The 16,159-nt window shown below is 43.9% G+C and overlaps 1 protein-coding gene across 1 annotated transcript in view; it reads right to left on the bottom strand.

Moving 5' to 3' along the window:
• pacrg (PARK2 co-regulated) overlaps positions 1–16,159 on the bottom strand; it is a gene marked incomplete at both ends in the record, with an annotated part of 144,555 nt that overhangs the window by 109,729 nt on the left and 18,667 nt on the right. Inside the window, one exon of the mRNA XM_080849560.1 lies at positions 7,731–7,865. Within this exon, the coding sequence (XP_080705686.1) occupies positions 7,731–7,865 (135 nt within the window). The remainder of the gene's footprint in view (positions 1–7,730; positions 7,866–16,159) is intronic.

The following is a 16,159-nucleotide window of genomic DNA, read 5'->3' as shown; positions in this document are numbered from 1 at the left end:
GCCGCCTCTGAGTAACATGGAGGTGCCCACCTCACGCTTCAGAGGACTGGGAGAATGGGCCGCGAATTACATCAGTGTCCCTGTAAGCCCAAAAGCCCATTCCGCGAGGACCACCGAGGGACCCCCAGGCATCCAAATGACGCGGATGGGGGCCAAAAGGAACCACACAAAGAACCATAAATATAATCAGACTTTTAGGGCCCGTGTCCACCAAACCCATTTTTTGTGCTGGCAGTGCCTATCTTCAATAGATTTCCTAAGTAGCTCAGCGTAAACAGCAATTTCCTCAGCTCCGCTCCCAGGACTTTCAGTTGAAAAAAGTTAAACATCTGGAACAGAGCTGGGCACGTCAATGTCACTTCTCAGTTGCTGGACAATTTAATTTGTGAAGGGGATGGGACATACATTGTCAACAGTAATATTGATAATCTAGCAAGAATAAGCGCTTGAAAGAAATGCTCTGAAAATGAGGTCATGGGTGCTGCCAAAAGGCATCTGGTGAACATTAAGCACAGACCCATCTGTCTCTCTCTCCTGTTCTCTGTCTCTCCTCCTCTTTCTCTTGCTTTCTCTCTCTACTTTCATTCTAAGCCCTTTCTCTATCCTTTTCTGTCTGCCAGCAGCCATCCAGGGAATCTGTGTCTGGGAAGGATATGGGTGCTGATCTCAGTCCTCTGCTCCTCCTGAAGACTCTCCCTCCTTCTATCTCTGTCTGCCTGGCTCGTGATTACAAGTGTACAGAGACATCATTATCTGTATCTATGTCTGTATCTGTTCAACCAACAAAACTATCTGTCTCTGTATCTGTATTAAGATATGAGACCGAAAGGGCGTGGTTTATACCGGACATCTGACGCAAATGTTGTAGCTCATAATCCAACATTCATTGGCAATGCATTTGTTGTGCCTTCAAAGCATCAAATTGATTTAATATTGGCATTTAATTAATTATGAAATATATTTCCACATAATCATACTGTACTTTTCATCTCTCTCTTTAAACAACATTTTATGAACCGTCTGTTGATAGGTGTATCAGTTGGCTGATTAAGTGCTACCAGATAGCCTGTTGTTTTGCTATTTTGTCTGCGCGCGTGTGCTGCAGAGTCCATTGCTAGCTTCAAAAATATCTTGTTGCTGCCACTTGAAATTGTTGCTGTCAGCTTAAACAACCATGAAACACCTAGAAGGGTGTAACTGGACACTAAGTCGAAAGTCCATGAAACCTCTGGATGACACATACAGCATGAACCTACAGGTTCTTAACTTCATTTTGATGTATAGGTTGTGGGGGTTCGAAACACCAGGCTATCTAGCACATGATCATATGGTGTCTTTTTATCTCTCCTCTCAGGTCATATCAAAGTGTCAGTGTATACCTTATACCCCCACCACCCTGAACACAGGCCTCTGAAACATTTGCTCACGGCTGGATCCTCTAATTTACAACTTCCCCTGTGAACCAACATTGTGGCATTTCCCATTACAGGAAGCAGACTGATACATATTCATGTAGGGTCGGGGCTATTGGGCAACACCCATTATGCTGTGTAGGATACTTAAACTTGGACTGATAAAATGTCTAATCAAAGACATGGATGAATCTTCTGAGTGAAACCTTCCTCTTTCCCTTGATGCGCATCATTGCAAGAATAAGGGCTGTTTCCTGATTGATTATTCTTCGACTGAGTCTCCACCTATCTTTGATATTAGAAAACTTCGGGAAGAAAAAATAACTGTTTCCATGGCATTATTAGTGCTTTCCTGAATAACCTATTTGGGTACATCCCTAACCATGAGGCTGAACCGCCATTCAGCTTCCACTCCAGCAGGCAACCTACACATCTCTCCATAGAGCTTTTTTTAAATTTTGGTCCTTTATCCCTCTCTCCCTTTCCTTCTTTCATCTCCCTCCCTCTCCTTTTCCCTCTTTCCTTCTTTCTCTCCATCAATTTCTTTCACAAAATCTAGTCTAGTCCTCTCTTCTCAAAGGCCTAGAGGGCATGTTCATATTCATCCGCTACATTCTCTACGGTAGGTATGTGTGTGTGTGTCTACTTCTCTTCACACACACACACAAACAGATAGAGAGGGGGAGAGAGAGAGGGATAGAGAGAGAGAGAAAGACAAAGAGAGAGAGAGAGAGAGAGAGTGAGAGAGCATTGCTGTGCTGTCAGTGTGCGAGTGTGCATGGGTAACTCCATTTTCTCCAGTCTTTTCATTTAGCCTCTCTGAGCCTGGATGCCCCCAAGACACAGGCTCATTCATACACACAACACTACAATATATACTACGCTACAGAGAGCGAAAGAGAGGGAGAGAGAGAGAGAGAGAGAGAGAGAGACAGAGAGAGACAGAGAGACAGAGCGAGAGAGAGAGCAAGCGGAGTGGAGCGAGCGAGAGGATGCATTTAAATGCACATGTCGTGCAGTAAGGTAGAGATGAATGGTGAATTGTAAAAAAGAGGGACTCCCTGGAGTGAAGATATTTACTTCAAGTGTAAAGTGTAATTATTTTCCAAGCTGCAAGTAAACTGAGCAGCAAGAGCTTATGTACTCTGCCTGTTTTTCTTAATGACTCTCAAAGAACCGGGTCAAGCACCTCACATCATGCCAACTGAGGGTTGTTTGTTTTTACTACACAAATGATCTGTATGTTCACCTATGGAACATGCTAAGACTAATGAGGCACTCCACTTCCACCCAATCTGTTTTTTCTCTTATAATAAAATGGCATAGTCGACCATGGCAAGTCCTTAATATAATAGCAGTTCTGAGGGAGAGGTGATTTAAGGAGCTCCCTGGCCATTCCCCTCTGTGTTCATTAGCAGTGCAGGTACTCTGGTCAATGACAGGAAGGAGTTAAGTGCAGGGCTAAGGATTAACTCGTAGGAGAAGCGGCAGACCCAGGCCCAGTGATATAGCTGTCAAGGCAGAAGCCTGCTGCCCCCCAAGGTGCTCAGTAGGAAAATGTAAATGGGCAGAGAGGTATAAAAAAGAGAGGGAGAGAGATGGAGAATAAATTATATTCCTCCTTGGCCATCTCTCTTTCTCTCTTTATTCTCTCTCCCCCTCAATTTTCTCCCTTCCTTGCCTTGTATGTCCTTGCCCTGTGCTTCATGGCCTCTCTCTCACTCTTACTCGCACACACAATCACATTCTCTCTCTCTCACACACACAAACACACACACACACACACACGCACACAGACACACATAGACATACACACACTTACACACACACACACAAACCCACACACACACACACACACACACACACACACACATGCAGACACACATACACATGCACACACTGACACACACACACACACACACACACACAGACACACACACACACACATGCAGACACACATACACATGCACACACTGACACACATGCACTACACATGTCCCCTGCCCGCAATCCCCTTCCCAACCCAAGGCTCTCGTAATTCAATCACAGCAAAAGAGATGGATAACCCTCCCTCTGGAACGCTTACACTCTCCATTTCCTAAAGCGCTTGATCAGATTAATTGATTGCCCTCCCCCACCCACACACACACTCACACACACACACTCCCCCCCCCCTTACTCCCAAGGCTTGGATTTGCGGGCAGAAATCAGGTTACTATTGATGTTCTTATGAAACGGTTTTCTATTTTGGCCACTGAGTCACACATGAAAAAATTGTGATTGAGTTTTTAAATTAAACTAATAACAAACAAGCAACCAAAACAAATGAAGGAGAAAATGAAAGTTGAAAATAGAATGGGGGGGGGGGGGGGGGGGTGCTGCACTCTGCTGGACTTAAGCGCCACCTGGCTGTCTGTCTATCATGGTGTTGGTAAAAAAAAAAGGTTATTGGGAAGGTGGGTTAAGTTGAATCCCTGATGCAGGTACACCACAATACTGTAGGTAAGTCTCTACTACAGACAGACCCTCAGGTGAGTCTCTACTACAGATGCACCCTCAGGAGAGTATATACTACAGATGCACCCTCAGGTGAGTCTCTACTACAGATACACCCTCAGGAGAGTCTATACTACAGATGCACCCTCATGTGAGTCTCTACTACAGATAGAACCTCAGGTCTCTACTACATGTACACCCTCAGGTTAATTCCTACATCAGGCAGACCCTAGCAGTACATTCCTAATGAAGGAAGGCCCTAGGTGAAGCCCTTGAGACTGAGGAGGTTGGGAGAGGTGTGGAGGAGGGGGCGGTGTGGGTTGTGCAGGCCTCCGACTGCTCTCCCTTATCTATCTGCTGCACGTGGAGCTCTCACATGTAAGCCAGCGACAGCACCAGAGCCTGACATTATGGCTTAAGTCTTTACAGTCCAGAAACAGACAAATATACACCTAAGCCACAGTCGACCATTTTTCACAATGTCCTTGACATTTAGTACAGATGCACACACACACACATACACACACACACACGTACATACTATCTCTTTCATGCACACACACACATACAACTCAGTCAAACATCAGGCATGGAGATGACGAATGCAGTGACAGAAAAAGACAGGTGTGTGTATGTCTGTTTTTTGTGTGGGTGTGTGTACGTGCCCCTGCCCGTGCGTGTGTGTGTATGTGTGTGTGTAGGAGACAGAGAACGAGACAGGAGATTCTGAGCAGACAATGCCTAGAGGTAAGCACTGCTGCACCCTACTGCATGGAGAGGGTGATGACCAGAAAAGAGAGGAGAGAGGAGAGAGGGGAGCAGGGAGAGGAGGGGTGGTGCTATGGCCTCTCTTTGATCTCATTCATTTTTTATTTATCTGTAAAGTGCTAGACTCTCAAAGCACCAAGCTATGGAATACCCTGGGATCTCGCTGATGTGTGTAAGTGTGTGCGTGCATCCGTGTGTATGTGTGTGTGTGTGCGTGCATCCGTGTGTGTGTGTGTGCGCATGTGCGTGTGTATTTGCACATGTTGAATCTTGCTGATCATTAATTACATGTGCATGCACTGCAGACAGCAGCACATGTGTCAACATACATTCAGTTAATCACATGGATGGAAATCAAAGAGAAGACCGTCCCAGATGTTGGCTGTCAGTGTGACTCTGAGTGATAATGGAGGGCAGGTTTTAAATAAGAGCACCTGTCTGTGATGGTGAGAGATTCTGGCCCAGTGCTGAGCCAGCTCTGTCCAGTGCTGGCGATGTTCCAGCCTCGGCTTCTAACGCGGGCACCACATATCAGAGAGCCGTAGCCACACAGACCCTTCTGTGGAGTCAGCCAAAAAGCCTCATCCGCTCTGTTTATTTTCTCCCCCTCCACTCCTCTCTCCATTTCCCCTTCTCCGTGTGCTTTCAGAGCTTTTTGCTGGCGGAGCGGGATTGATCCGTGGCCCTGGTCTTGAACCTATGGCCTGAGGGCTGCTCACTGCAAACAGTGTGCTGCTCCCACACACTCGCTCCCTTCACTGCAGCGTGGAAATGGACTACACACACACACACACACACACACACACACACACACACACACACACACACACACACACACACACACACACACACACACACACACATACACACACACACACACACACACACACACACACACACACACACACACACATACACACACATTAACATTCACGCATAGCACACAGACATACACACACACACACACATACACATTCCACACACTCAAACGCAGACACGCACATACAACCATACTCACACACGCATACTCACACACACACACACACACACACACACACACACACACACAAGAAAACTTCCACACACTCGAAGTACGCAGACATGAACATACACACAAAGACATACACTCACACACACACAGAGTTAGAGCCACAGCATACACATCCAAGAAGACGCACATAAAAATACACAAACTGACCACCCCACCACACCCCTCAACTCGCTCCCCCACACAGACAAACAAACCAGCCCATATCCACCCAAATATAAACTCCCTCTCTTTGATATTTGACCCTGCAGGGGGTGCCTTGAAATAACAAATATTGCAGGGATGTAGTGGTGCATTTGTCCAAAGCCCCCAACCCCCTCCCAACACACACACATATAGACACACACACACAAACATATATAGACACACACACACACACATACACAGACACTCCACCCCCTCGTCCTCACCATACCACCTCAACGCCTGGCACAACACTAAAGCAGCTACTTGGCCGGCCATGGCACTTGACTGCCGTAAGAGAGGGACCTTGTTGGAAACCCAGCACTCTCACTCAGAAAGGGAGAGCAGTAGAGAGCAGGGGAGAGGTGAGCGATCTACTGAGGAGAATCATGAAAATCAGTAACACAAAATCAATAAGCATAACAGTTGCATTAGATATGACAGCAGCAATTTCATACACCGATTCCCGTCGGCTGCGAGCAATTTCTTACGAGCGGAGAAAAAGAGAGAGACATTATTTTTTCAAGAGCGCCGATTCGTTTTGAAATTTGCATCAATAATTCACTCGGATGCTTTCAAAATGTTTTCAACTGGAGATGAGGTACACTCTCCTGGAATAAAAGAAGAAGAAAATAGGTGTGTGTGTGTGTGTGTGTGTGTGTGTGTGTGTGTGTGTGTGTGTGTGTGTGTGTGTGTGTGTGTGTGTGTGTGTGTGTGTGTGTGTGTGTCTTTGTCTGCCTGGCTGTCTGATTGCTTGTCTGTGTGCTTTGTGTGTGTGAGCTCTGGCCCATTCAACCGTGCCTGTATTCTAAATGTCATGGGGTATGGAGCAGGCTGGGCTGGGCTGGGGTGCAGGTGTGGGAGGGCACTGGCTGTCAGGTAAGTTTGGAGAGGATCCATTTGTCAAATCCACTGATGTGGACACTACTCAAAGATAACGTTATACATTCCCGGATGCACTTTTAAAGCCATGGTTAATACACATTGAATAAATATCCAATGTGTGTGTGTGTATGGCTGTGAGTGTGTGTGTGTGTGTGTGTGTGTGTGTGTGTGTGTGTGTGTGTGTGTGTGTGTGTGTGTGTGTGTGTGTGTGTGTGTGTGTGTGTGTGTGTTTAATCAATAATTACTAATCTTCTTACACAAACACAGCTGTGGTGCAACTGACCTTTCTTAAAAAAACACGTAATACCAACAATATCGATCTCTATACATGTGAGCTTTTCCAGCACAGACAGCATAGCCTGTACACTCTTGCCTTGACACAAGTAGGCTTAATGTAGGCTGACAGGTAATGAGATGAACCCTATGTCCATCCACAGTCATAATTATCCCCTGTTTACACAGACTCGTGAATGTCTTTCATCACATGCTTTACCCTGGTCCACAGTGGCACTGATCTATCTCTGGTGATTACTGTTTTAAAATAGCAGGCAGGACTACGGAAGTGACTAAGACCAAACCAAATATCTCTTCACTGTTTTATGACTTTACATGATGAGCTGTAACTGGTGAAAAGTATTTGAAATATGACTAGCCCTATATCATAAGCTCAAATCAATGGACATTGGGGCTGAGATTCCTACAGTACAAATAAGATTGATATCATACTAATGAGCAAAAGTCAACGAGATGTTACCACAAACACACCATAATACATAATCAAATAGTTTTCGCAATTAGTGCAAAAGTTTGATCATAAGCTTAAATGGATTCATTTCTATCGATGCATTGATGTTGTTTTTGATTAAAATGGAAAGATTTCCCCCTTTGTGCATATTGAGATGTTAACTGAGAGCAGAGTCGTTCCCCTGTACAAGTACCTTCCATGCAATGCGGTTTCCCTTGGTGTCATGCTCCAGAGCGATGGGGAAATCTCCACGCTCGTAGAACTTGCGGAATGCCGTGGGTTTGGCCGGCCTCTCCCGGAACGCTCCAGCAGCTCGGGGTCCAACCACCTAGAGGCAGAAAGAGAGAGAGAGAGAAAACTAGAATGCGTTTCGTGAACGAACTGCGAGAGTGTGCTTGCTCTGTGACAGAGAGAACAAGTGCCAATGAATTAACATGTATTTACATCTACTCAATCAGTGTAGTGGGGCCTTCTTCCAATATATTTTAGCAAGCAACCAAGCTCAACCATTATATTTTGGCTCCACTGACGTTTAGACATATGAGGGTATCTTTGTTGTTCTGTTTTTGTTTGTTTGTTTGCTTGTTTATTGTGAAAGGGTCTAGTGTGTTACATTTGGTCATAGCCTAATAGTTCCAGAGTTTCGTTATACTGACTTACTGAGCTAAGTGAATTGTTGAAATTGTTATCTTGGTAAAAGGAAACATCTCTGCAACAATATTGGAATGAATGCGGTTACATAGCCAGCTTTACTTAAAGTTTATTGTAAGATAGGCCTATATGTTAGACTTAATGCAGTTCTCTCTCAACAGTGATGTCTGGCTTGTTATATGTTTTATCCATATAAGGAGGGGGCAGCTAAACTCGAAGACTCTCAGAAAATATCTAAAGTGTAGCTCACTAAACTAGAAATATATTGAAATGCCATGAGATGTAGGCCTACCACTAACCATTTCACATTTACAGACATAAACCTATAGACATGACACAAAACATCTTCCAAAGACTTTATTATCTCAGCTGCATTATTCAGTAGCACAAAGTAGTCTATTACATTCATATTTACTTCATGTAACCCTGCCATAGCGATACAACACCTTTTTGACAGCCTATATAGCCTAATTGCAAAATTAAATATATAAATAAATACTACACTGAAATAACGCAAACAAAGTGAATCTACAGTGAGCCAACGCTCGTCCACTGACAGTGTGGAAGAATGACAGCGACGTGAGCCAGGCTCCATTCCAAGATTACGTTACTAGAAATGTCACTTTACATGAGCTTTGTTCATAAGCCATGCAGTCCATAAAATAGGAATACTCTGTGTACTAACAGTATAGTAAGACCGGTCATATGTTCAGAGAGCTTTCTAGCAACCAACAAGTTACAAGTAGGATAAACATATTAGCGAAATCTGCGTTGTCGACAGACCATCGTTTTGACTGGAGTTTTGATGTGCTTGTTAGCACCAAGTGGATTACCTCATCTACAATACATATGGGCTTGGACTCAAATCACTAGTAGGCCTACTTCACGATCTTCTATGGTTACCAGCAGATAAGGTAAATAATAATCGCCATATTTGCTTTAATGTTTTATAGAGTAAGAGGCTATGTGTAGGCTATTAGCGTAGCTAATCAGAAATGTTGTAGATGCCAGAGTTGGCAACTATGGCTCAGATTTAGGTTGTTATCCATCAACATTCATTTTACAACTTACATTAGTTTCGTTGTCATTCGACTCGAAAATCTCTGGCTCAATTTGGCAAAGCACTACTGCTCTCTCCAGGGTAAACATACGTGGACCTCTCGGTGCTGTCATTTTGCCAATCTGGCTGGCTGAGGTAATCGAGTGATTAGAGAAGGCTACAAAGTGGAATACTAAGCAGTTTGTAGCGGGAAAAATTGAGAGTGAAATGTAACAAATTATACTGTATAATTACCAATGTCACAAATAGCTTAGCGGTAATATGAATAGCTTAAATGGGATGGCTACATTAGCCAGCTAGTTAGGAGAATCTCCGCTCTCTTTCTCTTATACCATCCTGTTCTGCAGCGAAGGCACATCACGTAATAACGTTATCATTTCTCAAAATAGTTAAATACAAATATATATATAGCTTTTAAGATAAAAATATGTCCAATAAGGCTTAAAGAATTAAATCAGGTGTGTAGATGAAGTTCAGCAACAGCATTTCTAGTGTTTATATCCATGATTGTATGCTGGTCGTCGCTGGCCGTCAACTGCCGTTACAGGAGAATACAGAGCTTCGCCTTAGTGGGTGACGTCACAATGGCTCAACCTTCCCCATGTTAGTCAATGAGAGAAAAAGGGGATGAAAAAGAGGGATAAAAAAGGAGTGGCAAAGAGTATCGCCACGAAAAGTCATAGCAGCTTGCACCGAATCGGGCCGGACATTTTGGTGTTTGAATGGCGTCTCTAGCTCAATCGGGCGAGGAGTAGTTAGCTGCAAGAAAAACGTACGGAATAAATAAAGAAAACTTGACGATAACAATACTGTGCTTCCCTTCGGGCAAGCACACTAATTAATTGTTTGTTGAATTCCACGTTCAAACTCTGTGTTCAAAAGTTTTGTTTTGGCAATACTAAATAGTGTTTTGTCATGCCAATGAAGCTCATTAAATTGAACTAGAATGCGTTTCGTGAACGAACTGCGAGAGTGTGCTTGCTCTGTGACAGAGAGAACAAGTGCCTATGAATTAACATGTATTTACATCTACTCAGTCAGTATAGTGGGGCCTTCTTCCAATATATTTTAGCAAGCAACCAAGCTCAACCATTATATTTTGGCTCCACTGACGTTTAGACATATGAGGGTATCTTTGTTGTTCTGTTTTTGTTTGTTTGTTTGCTTGTTTATTGTGAAAGGGTGTTACATTTGGTCATAGCCTAATAGTTCCAGAGTTTCGTTATACTGACTTACTGAGCTAAGTGAATTGTTGAAATTGTTATCTTGGTAAAAGGAAACATCTGTGCAACAATATTGGAATGAATGCGGTTACATAGCCAGCTTTACTTAAAGTTTATTGTAAGATAGGCCTATGTTAGACTTAATGCAGTTAGAGTTAGACTGTAGGTCTAGTATCAAACGTAAGCAACACTTTTACTGTATAGATAGAGAGCACGTGTATCACATTGGTTTATAGTCTGTCAAATTAGTTCTAGTTATTGGTGTTCGTTGGCATAAAAAGTTTGTCTTCTCTTAGCCTAGGTAGTACATCTGATTAGAGTTAGCAACCATGAATTGCAGATTAAGGGGTCCCCTATCTCAGTGTTCATTTTGGCAGCTATTTTTAGATTCAGTCTAAAGACAAAAATGCATATAAGTTTTAGTCACATTTAGTCATAGTTATCCTTCTTAGTTTCAGTCTAGTTTTCGAAAACTCATTACAATTTAGTCTAGTTTTAGGCACATTTAAAATTCCATATTATAGCCACATTAAACTCCTTACCTTACCTTCCCTTCTCAGGCCCAGGGACCTCCTGTGTTGTGTCAACTGTAGTAGTCTAGCTTGCAGTACTTAAATTGTGGATGCAATTAGTCTCCAAGATACAGATCTCATGCCTACAGCTGAATTCGAATTTGTTTGAAATAAATAATCGAATGTGATGATGAAGTACGGTACGCAGCGTCTTAACTGAAGCTCAACTCAACTATTACAGCAGCTAGCTTAGCTTGCTGCTAACACTAACTGAAAACACATTGGAACTCATAGTGGCTAGCTAGGTAGCTAGCTGCTAATAAGTAACATATATAAGTAACACATCAGCAGTAATGAATCAAGTGTACTGATATTATATGTACTACTAAATGTACTACTAACATGCCATTCTTAAATTAAAGCCAGTGACATGATGGTTAACGATTAACGAGTTAACGATGGATACCGACAATTAGCATACCTAGCTAGGTAGCATTACCATTGGATTTCAATGGCAGTTATGCTAGCTATGGCTATCCAGACAAAGGGCCTTGTTTCTGGACACGTATCACTTGACGAGCAATACAGTCATCTGGAAAGTTTAAAATGATACTAAACGAAGGGAAATCTACTGTATGGAGATATTTCTGCTCAGTAGACAATGCAGATTCTAATTAGGCTGGTGGATATGTCCAATGTAATAAGTGTGAAGTTTTAATGAAATGATTGATGCAACTGTCGTTCTCCACAATAACTTGGATTAACCTGGATGGCTGGTTGTAGTTTCAGACCGAACGTCAAAGATCTTCAATGGTAAGACTTGTCGATTGTGCCTCTGTTGGTGTCTCGTAAAACGTGAGTTTTATTAAAGCATAGCGTGTGTATTGTGTAGCTATTTCATTCCGAGATGGCAGGGGAGTGAAATGCTCCGCTCTGCTGCTGGTATACAGACAGCCGGAAAGGTTAACAAACGGAATGAAATAGCTACACATTACACACGCTATGCCTTAATAAAACCCACGTTACTCACATACTGGTTAACACTGTTAGAGCGGGTGTATAAACTGTACCTGAAACTGTTGCCACTACATTCGTTTTAATATTTTGCACTCTCTATCTAACCACTCGTTCAGGTGTTTTCTTGAGTTGGTACAGCCAACTACTGCATACGTAGTTCCCGAACCACTTTTCCTCGTTAAGTTTTTCATCCTTTTTCACACTGTGTCTCTGCGTCGATATCGGAGATACCTAGCAAAATAAACCTCCTGAGCCTGGGTGAAGGCTAAATAGCTCGCTAGCTATCATCACTCTATTCACGATAGTATCAATAGTATATCTAGGTTTTCTTTGGTGACTGTTGTCGGGCCTTTTTAACTGTCTGAGGGTTGTGAACGTAAACAACTCGCTAGCTATACCTACTACTGTATCATGATATAAAGCTTAATGGTGGTTTTAGATTTACATGATTTTTATGGCATTTAAGAGGTATAAACCTTGATGGTGGTTTTCGATTAGCATGATTGTTATGGCATTTAAGAGAGCTTCTCCTAGCTCAGAGTATGTGACGTCACAATGGCTCAACCTTCCACCATGTTAGTCAATGAGAGGAAAAGGGGATGAAAAAGAGGAATAAAAAAGGGATGGCAAGTTGTACCGCCACGAAAAGTCATAGCAGCTTGCACCGGATCGGGCCGGACGTTTTGGTGTTTGAATGGCGTCTCTAGCTCAATCGGGCGAGGAGTAGTTAGCTGCAAGAAAAACGTACGGAATAAATAAATAAATAAAGAAAACTTGACGATAACAATACTGTGCTTCCCTTCGGGCAAGCACACTAATTAAGAAATCATTAAGGTTAATGGTGGCAGAGGGAGGCAGACAGAGATAGAGAGAGACAATAGACAGAGAGAGCTAGAGAATGAAAGAGAGTTAGGAGAAAGAGTACAATCCCATGCAACCACAGGGAGAGCATAAAAGCTGCTTTCCAGTGCCTGGTGGCCTTTTTCCACTAAAGACCGGGGCCAGCCGGAGCCTCTTCATTGGTCTTAAGCACCAGTGAACAGCCCTGCTCTTCTGTTTCCATTAGGAGTTCTAATATCAGGGATATTCGCAAACAGAGAACATCAACTTTAGAAACCGTGCCTAGCAACCAGTGTTGGGAAAGTTCACTTTCTACATGAACTAGTTCTGTTCATAGGTCACACATTTTAAAATGAACTAGTTCAGTTCATAGTTCATAGTTTTGAACTAAGTTCACAGCTCCAAAAAATGAACTAGTTCAGTTTTTTTTTCAATATGTTGCAAGCTCAAATTTTTCGAAAGCTCTATATGTCTGCAATACCGCTCTGGGCCTCTACGCAACTTAGGCGCTCTCACACTTGCCAGGCATAGACAGTGGAAGAAAGCACACGCAGCGATTGGATACAGGACTGTTAACGGGGTATTTTTTGCCTTGAAGTCACAAAAAATCTGGCACCTTATTGAACGAAATTAAAAAGAGTGAACGTGCCGTTCACAGCCACCAGAATGAACGCGTTCACAGTATCATTCAACAGGCAGTAATACAGTACGTTCAGTTCACGTTCACCAAAATTATGAACAAGTTCTTGAACTTTCGTTTAATGAACGCGTTTAGGTTCAACAGTGCTAGCAACAATTGTGTGAGTACACATACAATAAATTAAAATATAATTTACACATAGGTCACAATGCTAGCTATCTGTTTTTAAATGTTTCTGGTTTCATCAGTGCGTTGTATATTCCATTCCAAAAGTCTTTAGTTCAGCTCTGATTCAGCCATTTCCCACTCCAGGACCGGACTGAGGCTGTTTGGGCCACAGTCCCGGTCCAGATGGAAACAAACAAAAAGGCTGAGGTTTTTCCCCAGACACCCCACAGTGGTAATGCGCCATGCGTGTGGGGTGGGCCATCCAGCGGTGCTAACTCAGCATGACTGCTGTGTGATTGTGTGGCTGCTGGCCTGGCACTGGCTACAGGAGGGATGGGGCCTTAGAGGCCAGCAGGCTCAGCACACAGCACACAGGGCCCTTTACCGATGCACTTCCAGGGATGGCTTATAGTCTACTAGTACTATCATTATCACTTTTGATGGTAGTAGTGTTACCATGTGCTATGTGTGTGTGTGTGTGTGTGTGTGTGTGTGTGTGTGTGTGTGTTTGTGTGTGTGTGTGTGTGTGTGTGTGTGTGTGTGTGTGTGTGTGTGTGTGTGTGTGTGTGTGTGTGTGTGTGTGTGTGTGTGTTTGTGTGTGTGTGTGTGTGTGTGTGTGTGTGTGTGCTTAAGGCAGTGAGAAGAAGAATTTAACGTCCCTCTCCTGGCACTGATTAAACCACTAAAAACTCATCTGTTTTTCTGATGAAAAAAATCCCTCCATAGCCGTAAAATTGCTTGGATGTAGGTAGCTCTACACCTTTGCCTTATTCCGTATTCACTGCTATGAATATGCAAATGAGTCTATCCTCTATCTATCTGCCTTTGGCGTGACTACGTTATCAAACAGCTATTAACCTGTTGCTAATGTTAGATAAACGTTGGACCCGATCGCTAGCCCTAACTTAGCTAGATTGAAATGATTAACATCCAGATGTGCCATTAGGAAAGGTTTTTAACACCATAGTAAGTCTCTGAAGAATGCCATCCAGTTCGAAACAATATCAACAATACGTATCCCTATACGTATCCCTCCCTCCGTAAACACCTGAATTGATGGCATGACAGCGGCTGTCTGGCGATGAAATGTAGATATAGTTGTGTCTGTATTCACTATGGACCCACACAGACTGTCCACACAAAAGCAAAATATTATGGATACAGAAAATCCTTCCCTAGCAGCACATCTGGCCTAAAGGTCCACCTGTCTCAACTTGCTCCTTTGTGACACACTATATTTCCAGCTTTTTCATGACCCGTGGAGCTATTTCCAGTTTCCAGAGCACTGATGGCAAACCATTTTACTCTGTCCTTCGCTGGCGTCTCTTCGTGCCATGTGTGTTTGTGTGTGCGGATAAGCCTGGTGGCCAGGTAGCAGCACTGCGGTGGACAGTCAGGGAGGGGGGCAGGGGCTAAAAATAGCCACGGAGGAAAATGGGCTCCAGGCTGCATTGACCGAGAGCGAGCTTTATGGTCAGAAGTGATGACACTGCAGTCGATTCCTCCTGGCAACACACACCCTTCAGCTGCACATCCCTCCCTCCCTTTCACTCTCCATCTCTCACTCCCACACCATTTATTTTTCATTCTTGTTCTCTCTCTATCGCTCCTTCTCACACTCACCGTCTCCCACTACTGCTTTCAATCCCCCCTTTTTCCTCTCACGCTGTTCTCTTCTCTCCGTGACTCCTTCTTACCTGCAGCACCCCCACACTTCCAGACCAATACAAATCTTTTATTTTATCACCCCTGGCAACAAAACAAAACAACACAACACAGCACCCAACACCACCACCCCACCCCCACCAACACTGCCAAACAACACCCACCCCCCCCCCCCCCCCCCCCCCCACCCCCCCACATCACCCCCCCGCCCAACCCGTGTGTGTTTGTGCACCTCTGAGGCCCAGGTTGAAATGGGGACACTATCTGACTGGTCCTGGAACAGTATCTGTGAGACAAACACACACTGGCTTCCTGATGGGGATTCAGTGTTATCTGTGCAGTCCAGTGCCAATTAAGGGAGTCTACGACAGGTTGGCGTGGGCAGCCAGGCAGGATGTGCGCTAGTCTGTCCTCAGCTCTGGATGGAGATCAGGGGGTAGGGGAGGGCTTGGGCTTGGGGCTGCTGTGTTGCTGTGCTGTTGTTTGCTGTGTGAGAGCTGACAGTCACCCGCTGGATGGGCTTGTTTGGCTGGAGGGAGTAGGCCATACCACCCGATGGCAAACAGCAGCACCAAATATCCCTCTGCCTTCGACTGGCTATGCCTCTGTGCAGCCCGGCAAAAACTCAGCCTAATTACCTTTACCCCTAGCCTACCTCTCTCTGTTTCTTTATTTTTCTCTCTCTCTCTTTCTTTCTCTCTCCCCTCGTCTCATGTTGTGTCTTCCTCTGCTCTCTCTGGGTAACTGAAGTCGCTCCGCCTCCTTCAATTTCAATTTCAATTCCAGAAACTGTATTGCCATGACAAATCTCTACATATGCACTGCCCAAGCATTCAAAACAGTACA

The sequence above is a fragment of the Sprattus sprattus genome (genome assembly GCF_963457725.1).
Source record: "Sprattus sprattus genome assembly, chromosome: 13".
Classification (NCBI taxonomy): Eukaryota; Metazoa; Chordata; class Actinopteri; order Clupeiformes; family Clupeidae; genus Sprattus; species Sprattus sprattus.
The sequence above is the reverse complement of the archived record's forward strand: the minus strand, read 5'-3'. Positions and strand labels throughout refer to the sequence as shown.